The 14,553-nt window shown below is 42.3% G+C and overlaps 1 protein-coding gene and 1 long non-coding RNA gene across 7 annotated transcripts in view; one reads left to right on the top strand and one right to left on the bottom strand.

The window, feature by feature from the left end:
• The window catches only part of camk2b2 (calcium/calmodulin-dependent protein kinase (CaM kinase) II beta 2), an 84,325-nt gene that overhangs the window by 32,309 nt on the left and 37,463 nt on the right, over positions 1 to 14,553 (bottom strand). For 3 of the 5 annotated variants that reach the window (XM_072658062.1, XM_072658057.1, XM_072658058.1), the window contains exons 9-13: positions 14,341 to 14,435; positions 14,029 to 14,151; positions 12,563 to 12,646; positions 10,324 to 10,366; positions 6,587 to 6,679 (exon numbers count right to left, since the gene is read on the bottom strand). In XM_072658062.1, coding sequence (XP_072514163.1) covers positions 6,587 to 6,679; positions 10,324 to 10,366; positions 12,563 to 12,646; positions 14,029 to 14,151; positions 14,341 to 14,435 — 438 coding nt within the window. The remainder of the gene's footprint in view (positions 1 to 6,586; positions 6,680 to 10,323; positions 10,367 to 12,562; positions 12,647 to 14,028; positions 14,152 to 14,340; positions 14,436 to 14,553) is intronic. The other 2 variants (XM_072658060.1, XM_072658061.1) reach the window with 1 other exon arrangement.
• Positions 1 to 14,553, top strand: part of LOC140536341 (uncharacterized) — a 58,393-nt gene that overhangs the window by 22,535 nt on the left and 21,305 nt on the right. The gene's annotated exons all lie outside the window — the stretch shown is intronic.

The following is a 14,553-nucleotide window of genomic DNA, read 5'->3' as shown; positions in this document are numbered from 1 at the left end:
AGAGCAGGACACCTAACACTGGGTACACTGTAACATGGGTAAGTAGTTGAACATAATGTAGTTGAACAGATTCAATCAAAAGTATTTTTGGTCATCTTATCAAATTTCCATAGCAACATCATCTGTGAATTTTGACATTAATAGCAAGCCAGACTAGTACGGCCGCTACATTGTGGGGAGAGTTAGCACAGTGTTACAACTAAGCTTCCCAAATTAAACAATAAGAGACGTCTATATGTGACCACACACATTCAAAACAGTCAATTGTTTAAAGGTGTTTATGCACACATTAATCCAAATCATATTAAAAGATATTATATCTATACATTTCATCTATATTATATCTATATATTTCAACTAGCCTCTGAGCTGGTTTACACTGAACATATTTTCATTTGTGGATGAGATGTGAAGGTTGGGTGTGTAAACACACAGCAGATGTCCAATAGTTTGTGGCCGTGGTGAATTCAGTTGGACTAGGGTACAACCATGGCTGCCACAGGTGTTCAAATGCAAATCTTGATAGAAGAGCAATGCCTGGGGGCTCCCAAGTGAGGCAGCTGTCTAGGCGTTGGCCCTTTTATTGGAAGGTGGCAGACTAAATCCCCAGTCGCAGAGAGTGTAACTGGCCTTTCTCTATCTGGGTTTGTAGGATGTCCCTCCCGCTGCCCCATTGCTTAGCGTGGGCAATGTTAGCCAATGTGGGTGTCTGTTAGCTTACTGTTTACTGTAACAATTAGCTTTCTCCTCCAAGCATGTTCAACTGTCCAGGGGATCTGCGTAAGCCAAAGCTTTGGAAATGGATACATTTAAGGGAAAATTAGGAAAATACCATCCAGCTTCCAAAAATCAAAACAATCTGAGGAGCTGTACATGAGCCTAGGCAATGGCAGGGGGGGGTTTACAACCCAGAGCATTGGGCTCTGGAGCAGTGCAAGCTCATTACCTTTGAGTGGATGAGTAAAGTGGCATCTGTGATCCATACCTCATCATCCAATACCAGAACCTGAACTTCCTTAGGTTCTTGTAGCTAAATGCTATCAGTTCCTCCTAGTGATGTTCTAAAATCTAGTGGAAAGCCTTCCCATAAGAGCAGAGACAGTTAGGGTGGAAAAACTCCTTTTCAAAACTCTTAATACTGAAAGAAACAGTGCACAATCAGTTGGGTGTACAGTGCATTACTAATCCTGCTTAAATACTTTTAACATTATTTATACATTATTTATTAAAAGACAGGCAACATGTGTCCCACCTCTTCCCTACAGGCACACAAATTCACATAAACACACACCAGCAAGCGCACACACTCTCTCCTTCTATCTCACAAAGTAGTAAAAGCAGGGGTGGAAGTGCAGGTGATATTCTTATTCATCAACACTATGACCTCCCATGGTCCAGTCTGACAGCCAAGCATTGTGAGCGATGAATGTAAGTTACATTAGCTTAGAATCGACTGAGTGAGATGACCGAGCAAACCCCTCTTATCAAAATGTGACACCATGGTCAACGTCTTACTGGCATGGCAACAGAGTAAAGAGTGTAAGAAGTGGCTGGAGTTTCGTTCTTACAGAGCTAAAGAGGTAGAGAGAGAGGGTCAGCGAGAGAGAGAGAAAGAGAGAGAGAGAGAGTCCTTACCTTGGCACAAGTTTTAGAGAGCGGAGAGGAAGACGAGGCAGAGAGGGAGAGAGATTAGGAAAGAATGGATTAAGAGAAAGAGAGAATAATAAGAAAAAAAGAAGAAAAAAAGTGTGCGTGGAAGACCTTTGGTCGTTGGCAGAGGGCAGGGGGTTCAAATACATGCTGACCAGAGAGAACAGTTTAGGTCAGCTTGAATTTGATCAGAAGTAAGAGGGACTGCTGAACACTGCTAAACTACTGCAACCAAAAATGCTAAAATGGGACTAATGACAAATAAAGGCCGCATAAGAGGACCTTAGTGGCCTCTAAGCCTGTCACAATAATTATGTTATCAGACAATATATGGGCATAACCTTGATAATTTTAGCTGATCTCGATATTGCCTGTTGTGTTTACTAGAGTGAACGTCACCATTATTTTAGCCAGTCGCGCTGTTCCGTGCTCTTGATTGCTCTTTGTCGGAGGTGGGCCTGTAGTCTGTGAGATGTTTTCCCCAAAGACTAGGTAATTCTGGCATTACATTTTGAAAGAGTATAGCAGAAAACTCATGCGGGGTCAATGCAGGTTCAAATGTTTTCAACTTTCTCAGCGTAGCTAATAGGAGAACTGCGAGTCTGTGTGTCTTGTAGTTCCCTCCAATATGAAAGAAAGGCCAGTTATATCTGTTTCTGTACTAGCTGAACAACACTTGTCTGAAAACCCATCATACCCTATCATTAAAAGTAGCAGGTGTTGGCCCAAGCTGGTCTTCCAGGTTTGTAGATCCCAGTGTTGAAACTAGCTAAGAAAAGAGAGCCTCTGAAATAAACTAGCAGGCCAACACCCTCCCTCCCCTCCGGGAACAAAAACTGCAGTTTCAGAGCAGCCTTTTTTCAAATAGCTGGATATTATGGATGCTTATTTTGCTCAACACTGTAAATATAAACGTGGCAGCACAAAACGGTGCATGCCCGTAGATAGTCGCCATGTAGCCAAAGATATGCTGCCATTAAAACACATATATCTCCCAAATTATTATTTATTTAAATGTGTTTTATTAAAGTATTATACCATGATATCAGTGGCATAAAATTATCCCCCCCCACAATTTTCCTCCCCAATTTTAGACCCAACCCACTCGTTAGGGTGAGGACTACCACGCGCCTACTCTGACACATGCGCAACCAGCCACCACCTCTTTGAAAATTGCCACCAAAGCAACGCCACCAGGCAAACCACACGCTCAAAGGAAAGCGCCAGGTCCCCAGCTCTTGATTTATCAGCTAGCAGACGCCCATGCCAGCCAGCATCACACTGAAGTCAAGTAGGGAGAGAGAGAGAGCTATCTACCTACTCGGACAGAGCAAGACCAATTGTGCTCACTCAGGCTTCGGATGCTGATGGCAGGCAGCTTGACCTGGGATTCCAACCAGCGACCCATGGGTCATAGTGGCAGTGCCGTAGTCCAGCAAAAATTGATCTTAAAATGTCATTAATATTGTTAATTCCAATTATTTCTGGAACAATAATAATAATAAAAAAAAAATTATTGTGACAAGCCTAGTAGCTTCCCATTTCCTTCCATTCCCATTTAGCAAGCTTAGCGTTTTCGGGTATTCCTCGAAGAACACACTAGCGCATTGCCCCTCTTTTCTAATCACATCCTTCTGATGCCACATCCTCTCGTCACTGTTTCAGAGGCACCTGGGGAGTGATGGATTTGACAGCGTGTCTGAATAAACTATGACCCACAAATAAAACGCATACAGACGCACAACAAAACAAACAGTGCACAGAGAGTTCAACAAAAGCTGGAGAGGAAAGAAAAGTCAGTCACAGCTTCGAGCAGAAGAAAGCACTGAAGCCAAGGCCTCGGAGCTACAGCGAGACAAATAAAGAATAGATAAAAATGCAAACTTAACTGGTGGCATGCCCTTTCCCCAGGGCAGCAAAACATAGAACAGTCATAGCATGGGCTGGGCGAACGTGCCATATTAAGAAGTTAGTTATTGACATATCAATAAATATGACTGAGCTAAGCCACAGATCTGGTTCTCTTAATACTGAATTGTACTAAAATTCAGTATGAAGTGCAACACTTCAGCACAATTGTTGTGAAGCTGGAGAGGCTTTACAAAACAGTGAGAAAAATGTTATTCTATTAGGAAGAAACTGTGGCACAGCGGCTAAAAAGTGACCTAAAGTGGACCTTGTGCTTAAACGGCACCAGCTAGTTAGCTCTCATGTTCACATGGTAGTGGCATTAGCTGGGCTGGTGTCGCCTCATAATCATAATTTAATCTGTGAACCAGCATTCAAGTACATGTGTTTTGGGGCAAGGATTTAAAAAGAACACTGAAGTGAAGGGTTATGGGATAGGGAACTGTTATTACTGTAATTCTGACCAAGCTGGTTGACTAGCTTCATGCTATTTGACCAGCATGGCATTGTCATACTGGTTGACTGGTTTGATCTTGAGCTGGTTAAGATGGTTGACCAGTTTAGTTCCTGACCAGCATAGGGTATGTTTTTGCTAGAGTTTGCTGGTTTAGCTAATCTACTAGCATGACTAGTCTAACTAAGGTAGTCGACCAGCATGACAAAGCTGGTCCACCAGCATGACCAACTTGATTAAGCTGGTCATGCTGTTAGGCCAGCTAGTCTCTCAAACTCAAACATACACTATGCTGGTCAAGAGCTAAGTTGGTTAACCAGTTTAACCAACCAGCAGTTTAACCAACCAGCACCAGGGCATGTTTTCACCTCAGTGACCAGCTTTTCAACCACCTTGACGATCTGCAAAGAACAGCTATAATTTCTCATTAGCTGGAAATGAATTCATTTTTGCCAATGTTCTGTAAAACCTGCCTCATAGTTGCTACAATTGGAATAGCTTAACTGTGTCCCAACAGTTTTCATAAAAAAATGACGGTAAGCGGGAATCCAGCAACAGCACAAACCCCCCGTGGGTACAGCGTCCAACTTCACTAATAAAGATAAAGAAACCTTAACCAAGTTCAAACGCACACAGCCAGTCCAATCAACGGATCCCCAACCAGGATATGCCGTTTTCGCACTGCCTCACTGACACTGAACCCCCTTTCCTTAATGCAAAGATTAAAGTCTTCTCGTTCATTCATGCAATGCGATCTGGGCCGCCGTCTTCAGCATCGCAATACATGCATGCGGCACCCGTGCAGCATTCAGCAAACCAGCAGGCACAGGAGCACTGGTGGGGTGGGAGAAAGACCTATCAGGAGAGAAGTGGCAGGGAACCAGAGAAGGAAAGAGAGCGAGAAAGAGAGAGAGAGAGAGAGAGAGAGAGAGAGAGAGAGAGAGAGAGAGAGAGAGAGAGAGAGAGAATGAAGGTGGAGAAGAGTGAGAAAGAAAGGGAGCACAGTTGGAGGATGGGAGAACAGTGAAAGGGCTGTAGGTGGCAGATGGAACACGCTGACCTGACAAAACAGGTTAAAGAACAGAGTGTGTGGTGGAGAGGGACAAGGAGGGAGATATGAAAGAGATGGAAAAGGGGTGTTATGAGACATAGAGAGACAGAGAAAAAGACAAGGACAGGAAAAAGAAAGAAAAAGAGAAACAAGAAAGAAGCAGAAAAACATGGAATGATGAAGTTTGGTAAATATATCTAAGGATGTCCCGACCTGATCAATCAATAGTTTATCAAATTTAGGATTGCCTGTAAATCATGTTGTATGTTCAGCGCACATAATCGCAAGACTTCTCCTATCCTTAACAGTCCATAGCTAGCTAGCCCAGCTTTAAAGAAGAAATCCCTGCTGAACCAAATCTAGCAAAAGCAGGTCAAGCTAGTTAAGATGGTTAACCAGCTTAGCTCTTGACCAGCTAGACAACCAACCAGCTAGTTCAAGCTGATCGATTATCATGACCGACCAGTATAACCAGCTTGACCAGCTAAGCCATCACACTCAAATGACAACATACACTGTGCAGGTCAAGAGCTGGTATGTTATTGGCCTAGATGGCCAGCTTTTCAACCACACTGCCCATCAAAAACATAAAAATAGGCAATTCTGTTACTACCTATGACCAAACAAGAAAAAACAAGTTGTTGTTTCTCATCACTATATATCATTAAAATGCCACTTTATATACTTGCATAAACCACCATCTCTCGCCACAGTGGTTATTGTAGTCGAACATTCCCAGTCGAACATTTTTAATTTTATTATTTTATTCTGCCAGAAAATAAAATCTTTTTTTTTCAATTGGAGCTGGAGCTTTTTATTTATTTTATATTTATTTTATATTCATTTCTTTATCTGCTCTTCTATTTTATATTTTATTCATAATTGTATTACTACTATTATCATTTATGTTCTCTTCGGCTTGCTGTTTTATTGTTTTTATTACCATATGTTGTCAAGTACTTTGAGCTACATGCTAGGTATGACAAAACTGCATTGAATATCAAAAACACAGTATTGATTTTTAATTAATAGTCTACATGTAAAGATTGGTGTCAGACAGTGGTTAATTTTGTGTTGTGTTTAAACCCTGACTGCTAGATTGCAGTGTTGTACTCTATTAATCTTCAGATCCAACTGTCAATGTTTCTTTTATTAGATATTTTGCATATCACAGTTTTTCTTGCTTATTATCACTTTGCTTATTGTATCACAATCGCATCATCTGCATTATCTACTCAGTCCAATCAGTCTTCAATAACCTGGATCAGAGCGGTCTCGATCGGAACATCCCTAAATATACACATCGCTTCAATGGTCAAATGGTCAGCCAGACACTACTGTCCACAGTGCAGGTGTGAAGAGACTGTACTCTTGACATGCTACGTTCCATGCTGAAATGTGGACCACAAAAGATATATATATATATATATATATATATATATATATATATATATATAGAGAGAGAGAGAGAGAGAGAAAGAGAGAGAGGTGAAGTCCTCTGAGGGGGGTGTGGGGAAGGCTACCTTGTTCCACTAGGCCGGCGGTAGTGCCGGCGGCAGCTGCAGCGGCTGCCGCAGCCGCTGAGACTGTGGCCGGAGCTGTGGTCTGCCGGCCCACTGCCAGAGACGCGCACGCACACACACACACACACACACACACACACACAATCAGCACAAACACCCGCCCCAGAGAGAGAGAGAGAGAGAGAGAGAGAGAGAGAGAGAGAGAGAAAGGAGAGAGAGAAAGCAGAAGGCAGGAAGAAAGGAAAGAAGAAGATCACTCTGTTAGCGCGTAGAAGGTTAACCCCGTAAACCCTATGAAGCTTTATATCGTTACTCTCGCGCAAAAACCTTGTATCTACAAAATGTCAACTTTATGTGAGAAGGAAAAAATCTTCTTAACTTTCAATGGAAGAAAATAAAGAACAAATGCCTGATTTAGAATGAAGTCAAAAAGTGAAAAGCGTCAAAAAGGGAGATACAAGGTGTTTACGTGAAAGAGACGATATACAGTACTGTGTATACGTTTTAGGCACCTAATCACACTATTTAAAAAGATCTCTCAGCAATAAGAGAGTTTTTACTGCAAATCCAGATCACACTAGAATAGATGCAGGTAAACCTAAATACCTGGACACCCCCAGCGAGCACAGCGTGGATGTGTCCAATTCCATCAGCAGCAGCTTACCTGACTTACCATCATTAAGCCCTGATTTACCAAATGTTGGATGATCACTATAAATAATACTAGACTCCCATGAGGAGAGGTTTTAATGAACACGCTGATGGAACACCACTTTCTCTATAAATGTTATATGTTATTTGTATTTATACGGAAGGAAATAAACAATTACTGCCCATATAAGCAGCTTTTTCATTCCAATTCTCACAGGTGCCGAAAACTTTTGCACAGTACTGCATAACCCTATACCTATAAAGAGTTTAAGGGGTTAAACTGGATTACACGTTGCTGTCTGTAACACCCGCCGATTCGAGTGCAGCACTCCTAGAAGAGAGTGTGTGTGTGTGGGGCGGCGCTTAGCAACATTAGCTCCTGTCATCGCTGTCACAGTGATACAAAAAAAGCCTCATTTTCTTGTCAGGCTCCTGATATCAGCATTAACCACATGGATACAGGGAACTAGACCCACTGCCCATCTCCCGCCCTCCCTATATCCCTCCCCCCTTACCAACATACAAATGGTACAGTCCAAACCGTGGGCTGGAACTACAGCACCTACGATCTCCATACTGAATATGTAAAAGGAATACTGTGCTGAGTGAGGCCTTCAGAACAGCTGAATTACAGCTGAATGGAACTGAAGAAAAGACTGTTTGTGTGTGTGTGCGTGTGAGTGTGTGCGTGTGTGCGTGAGTGACGCTCGGACACTCCTCCGCCTTCTCTCCCGCTGACTCACCCCGCAGGATGAGGTAATTACAGTAATGAGAGCATAGAGAGGGAGGGATGACGAGAGAGGGATGGAGAGAAGGAAGAGTGGCAGGACGAGAGCAGACCAAGAACTGAGAGGGCGGGAGGGAGAGAGAGAGAGTGACACAGTGTGAAGGAGGAAGGGAGAGAGAGAGAGAGCGAGACGGAGAGAAAAAGAGGCCGCGAGGAAAAGAGAGTGAGAAAGAGAGAGAGGGAGAGAGGGAGAGGGACAAATTAGAGGGAGAGTGACAGTGAGTGTGAAATAGAGGGGGTGGGAGAGAGAAAGAGAGAGAGGGAAAACAAGGGAGAATTTGGATGGAGAGAAAAAAGAGGAAGTGAGGAAAGAGAGGGAGGTAGAAAAAGAGAAAGAGAAGGAAAGAGGAATAGAGAGAGAGAGAGACAGGAAGCAACAGTGAGTGTGTAAGGAAGAGAGAAAGAGAATAAGTTATAGGAACAGAGAGGGGAAAGGAGGAAAAGTGAGTGTGAAAGGAGTGCAGAGAGGGAGCGGGAAGGGGCTGTGAAAAAAAGGTAAAGAGAGATAGAGAGATTGTGAGAGGAACAAAGAGGGGGAAGGAGGGACAGTGAGGGAAGGAGACATGGTGAGAGAAAGAGAGAAAGTTGAGAGGGGGGATAGAGATGTGAGAAAGAAGATAAAGTCAGAGAGATAGAGAGAGATAGGAAGAGAGAGAGAAAGAGACAGTGCGAGATAGACAGTGAGTGAAACAGAAAGAGAGAGAGAGAGAGAGTTCCGAGTTCATGTAAAAGCTTCCTAGAACAAGTGCACTGTCTCTGCCGCCCACCAACCTGCTGTTGGGAGTGTGAGTGTGTGAAATGTGCGAGTGTGTGGTGAGAGTGTGTGAAAGAGCAGATGCTTCATTAGAGCAGACATAAATCACATGTTATTACAAACGCCAGTAGCCGCGCTCGTTCTGGCACAGAGGCACACACCCAATGGACTGCTTTTCCAGACGCAGTGTATGAGCGTCTAAACTTCCTGAACAGACAGACTGATGGACGGACGGACATACACACATAGATACAAACACAAATACTGGGCGTCCCATTTTAATTAAAATGTGGAGTAGCAGTCTGTCATTCACCCTGAGTTATGACCCTAAATTCAATTCTCTAATGGCACCTACTACTTATATAAAAAACAGCTTTATGATTCTACACCACTGTGCAATGTCTTAAGGCCACTTGAGAAGATTGCATGTAAAGCTTTTTATCTGGGTAGTAAGTGGTCTATTTAAATAAATACTAACACATGCAGTGAATAAATGAATTGTTAGGTTAACCATTTACAAACCTATCCTCAATGCAGCTTGACTAATCTCGGAGGAGAGCGCTAACTGCCAGTTCGGTGACATTACGCTGAGTGATGGGCAGAGAGGGAGGGCCATCCTGCCCACCCACAGAGAATGAGGCCAATTATGATGCTGTGACATCATTAGGGATCAAACACGCAAACTCCAGAAGATCAGTCCAGCGCTTAGACAGTTGGGCCACTTAAGAGCCAGCTGGCTAGTAGTAGCAGTTACCATCTAGAGATGGCGTTTCCGTATTAATGGGTATGAATCAGGTTGATTTCTGTGGCCAAATGAGTAGTTTTAGATGCCCATCTTAAGTAAAATGAATAAATTAACAGCAGATCTTTTAAAGCTTGGTAGCTTTTACAAAAACAATAAGCTCTCCGGACAAAAAAAATTTTCACCCTGTGTGTTTAAGGCTGTAGTTTACTTCAGGCTCCTGCAGATGGCAATGCACAAGGATAATCGGGTTGTAAATACCTGCGTGAGTGCAACGCGATTCATAGATTGAGAAGAGGTGGGACAGTAAATGTCTCGTTGGATGTGTGGACAATGGGTCCCAAAGCAGATGTTAATGATCTGCAAATTGGAGTGATTGCATTTGAGCGTGCCAAAGACCACAGTGTGAAGGAAGTAGCTGAATCTACTGTTTACTTCGGTTGATGATGTAATTTTGGTTCCAAACAAAACTGGTTGCAGGCCAGTCCAGTTTGCTGGATAGCACCATGGTTCTAAGAATCCTAAACAAAACCAGTTCAAGAATCAGAGTTCATTTGGTCGAAAAGAGGGAACAGACAAAAAATGTAAAGAACTGTCCAGGACGGCCTAAGACTTTTGCACAGTGGTGTATGTTGGAGTGCCCATCAAAGGACATTGTGGGTAAAACAGTTGTCAATAACGCTAATGATGCCCCAAAAATGCTAAATGATGGGCTTGTGGTTTTAACTTGTTCTCACTGAATTTGCAGACTAAATATCTTCTTGTTTGCAGGGTTTCAGGCTGCTGGACTGACATTTACTTACCAGAGAAGTTCCTAGACACCAGCATGGTGGTCAGAATGGCCCCCTGAGAGAAACAGGTCACAAAGCAATGAGTTACAGACACATGCTGGTGGAAGCCATGGAACAACTAATGTTTGGATAAGGCATTCGAAGTTTATAGGTGTTTTTCTTTCATTTTTGAATACAACTAGGGGACAATTGGCTACTAATGCACACAAGTTAAACTGTACTGATCTTTGTATAGTTGAATAATGAGGGTTCAGTACATGGACGTGACAAACTTTGGACCTCAAACACTGTTGTTATGCCTTTAAAAGAAAATCCAGCAGAACCACCAAAACAAAGCTTGAGTCAATTCCAAAACCCCAAAACTGTTACGTAACAGTCTTGATATTTAAACACAATCCTGCCCACTAGAGAAAGCCTTTTCAGGCTAAACACAATGGCTGCTTCACATGAAATCTGGCAGTAAGAAAATGCTAAAAGCCTGGACTGGAGAAGGAATAAATGCTAAATAGAGGCTAAAAGCTAATGCTAGACCAACTGGAGAAGGGATAAATATTGAATGGAGGCTAAAACTACTAAAACTAGAAAATTTGACCATATCAGTCCAGTTCTATCAGCACTTCATTGGCTCCCAGTTAAATTCCGTATCGAATACAAAATTCTTTTATTAACATATAAAGCCCTACATGGCCTCGCTCCTGAGTACCTGCAGGATCTTATTGTATATTACGAACCATCAAGACTACTTAGATCTCAGGGTGCTGGCCTCTTACGCGTTCCCAAAATTCAGAAAACCTCAGCAGGGGGAAGAGCCTTTTCTTATAAAGCCCCCCAGCTCTGGAATAACCTTCCAGATAATGTTCGGGACTCAGACACAGTCTTAATCTTTAAATCTAAGCTGAAAACTTATATGTTTAGTTTAGCTTTTGGTAATTAATGTTTCTTAGATAAGGGCTGCAGGTCCAGGGGTTCGCGGACCCAGGGAATTGTAGTACACTGAGATGCTGGAGCTGTCGTCTCGCTGCTTACACGCGATCACTCAGGTTTGTTGACGGTGGAGCAGATAGATGCTGGTGTTCTCAGGGTACGCCCGTGTCCGTGTTACCTTCTGGCTCTCTCCTTTTAATTATGCTGTGATAATCAGACCTGCCGGATTGCCGGATCAGATTGCCCGCTGAGGTCCCCTCTACCTGCGTCTAACCAGCTGCCACCTACCAGTCCGGCCAGCGGGTCCCCCCCCAACCCGCCACCACCCATGGCTCACCCGCCAGCTGCTGCTGCCTGTTTGGTGGCCGTGCTGAAACCTAGATGGACTCGTGCCTGTCTGACACTATTAATATTGCCACTATTAACTTTCTGTTGTATCTGCTTTGGTAATTTTTATCATTAATGTTTAAAACAGTCTGGCCAGAGGAGGATGGGTCCCCCTTGTGAGCCTTGGTTCCTCCCAAGGTTTCTTCCTCCAGCTCTGAGGGAGTTTTTCCTTGCCACTGTCGCTGTTGGCTTGCTCACGGGGGTCTTTGACGCTTCATGTTATTCCTTCTTTCTTCTCTGTCTCTGTTCTTTGTTAAGTACTAATTATGTAAAGCTGCTTTGTGACGACAACAGTTGTAAAAAGCGCTATACAAATAAATTTGACTTGACTTGACTTGACTAAAAGCTAACACTAGGACAAAAAGGTATAATTGCAGTAAGCACTGCTACGCTTATCCGCACCAAAGGGCTACACACCTGAGTAAGGAAGCCTTTGCAATGCATGAAAAGGCTAAAAGGTAGCTGGCTTCAACGTCTTCAACTTGCACCATACTGACAATGTCTATAGACTGTGCTGACTGCACACCAAGACAACCCAGAGAAGACAGCAACACTATTTGGTAAGACTCAGGAATTCTTCTTATTATTATTTTTTTTATCACAATGCTAAGCTATGCTAAGATCATGATGCCGTAAACCAGCCAATAAAAGCAGAGCTCATATTCTTGTTATTTTTTTACAAACCCTTCAAAAAAGAAAATCTGTGTTTTTCAATATGGGGTAAAAAAACAGGGTTGTAAATTGGCTTGTAAAAGTGCATCTAAGCATTTTCTTTACATTCTGTGGCACCTTTTGTGTAAAGTGGTGACACATAAGTGTTTCTCAATCTAAAAAGATTGGTACTGGGATATTGGAATATTTAATTGATATTCTAATAGTGAGAAGTGTTAAAACTGCCCAATATCTGTCCCAAATCCGCTTCAGTAAGGAACTGTCAGACCTTGAGTTTCCTCCTCGCGTTGAACTTCTTCAGGCACTCTACTGTCTCTTGTCTGTGCATCATGGAGGCCACAGTGGAGCGTTGCTGTGAAGGAAACAGACTGAATTAGAAACAGATCAGCTACAAGCTGTGTTAACATTATGCAAGAACATGTCAATTCTGTGCTAATGTTATGCAACGTATTGACCATCTGGTCTATTAGTATATACCGACATTACATACTGGTACTGGTAATGTCTAAGCTAAGTTTAGTAATGTCTGGGTGTGTTTTGGGTTCCATCCAAAACGACATCCTTACATTCTATACACACCATACTAATGAATGCACTACTGCTGGCAATGTACTATTTTGAAATGAGGGGCTATGATTACGGCTGCATCCAAAACTGCATATTACCATTCTAAGTATATTATAATATGCAGTTTTGGATGCAGCCATAACCATAGCCCCTCATTTCAAGAGACCATGAGTAATTCCACAGTTGGCTGCCCAGTCTTTCTTCACTAGCTGTGTGTCGATACATCATTATTTATGTACAATAAGGGAACAAAAGCTCTGAAGTGGATGCTAGATGTGTCTATAAATGAAAAAAATATGCAGAGACATAAAGCAAGTGTAATGAAATTGTGTGTCTTGTGATGAGCTTAGCAATAACGAACAACCCAGCAGTCCACTGCAAACCTCTGGACAATACTTTCAAATAATGAAAGTAAAAAACTAAAAAGCAAATAGAAAAAATAAAAATGCTATCTCAGCGCTTTTCCAAAAAAACCTTTACTGTATCATAGCTATACACAAAAGTTTTAAACACTTCCAAAATGTGTTCTGGCAAAAGACTTTTGACCATGTATTTTTGTAGATGAGATTGGTGACAGTTTAAGTCCAATATTTGTCCAACATTTCCTGTTGTACACTAAGGAAACAAACTTCAAATACCAAACATGTCTTGGTTGATTGGCTGCATCTGGGTTAACTGATAAACCATGTTCATTTCGTTTTATGCCAAACTATTCTTTTAATATCCAGGCATTTTTCTTAACTTTGTCCACTTAAAAATGCTGTTTCCATCATCTGTAGTCCATCTGTTTCTGAGTATACTCTGTTAGCCTCCTGCCACCCTGATTATTATATATTTTTATATATATTTTTTCTTTTTTATTATTATTTTATTTATTTTATAATTGCTCTTTGGGTGTAACTGGGACCTTGAGATCTCAATTTCGTTTCACCCCATGTACCACATGCGATGCAAATGACAAAAAGTCTCCATGAATCCATGACCATCTACGTAGAGTAGACAGTGAGTCACAGTGCTGAGAATGACCCATCACCCAAATGTCTGATATCACTCTATAGTGATATCAATACTAATTTCTCTATATTTCCTCTTTCATTTGTATGTGTTGAATGGCACAGCATGTACATGTACTTGTGTGGCTCAAGATGTCAAGATAGGACAACTTACGCAGACCCATGGGTGTTTAAGTGCTTCCTGTGCAGTGATCCTTTTGGCTGGGTTGATGGTGAGCATCTGGTTAATGAGGTTCTTGGCTTCAGGGGTGACTGTGTCCCACTCTGGAGAAGGAAACTGCAAACAGCAGGCACATATGCACACCCACACCCACGCAAGCGCAAACGTGCGTGCACAAACACACACACACACACACACACACACACACACACACACACACACACACACACACACATACAGTAAATGAGAGACTGAGTGGGATGTTGAGATTAAAAGTAGTATGAGGATAAAATGTTCAGGTCTTACATCGTAAGCTCCAGCTTTGATCTGCTGGTAGAGTTTGTGCTGGTCCTCATCCCAGAAAGGAGGGTAGCCCACCAGCAGAATGTAGAGTATAACTCCTGTGTAAACATTTCAAACCAGTAAATACATACATTTGACATGTGATCGAAGAGAAGACCTTCAGCTTTAAAAAAACAACTGCCATTTTTTATACAGTCCCTCCATTTTTACAGGTTC

This window comes from Salminus brasiliensis, chromosome 16 (assembly GCF_030463535.1).
Source record: "Salminus brasiliensis chromosome 16, fSalBra1.hap2, whole genome shotgun sequence".
In the NCBI taxonomy this organism is placed as follows: Eukaryota; Metazoa; Chordata; class Actinopteri; order Characiformes; family Bryconidae; genus Salminus; species Salminus brasiliensis.
This window is presented reverse-complemented; position numbering and strand designations above follow the sequence as displayed.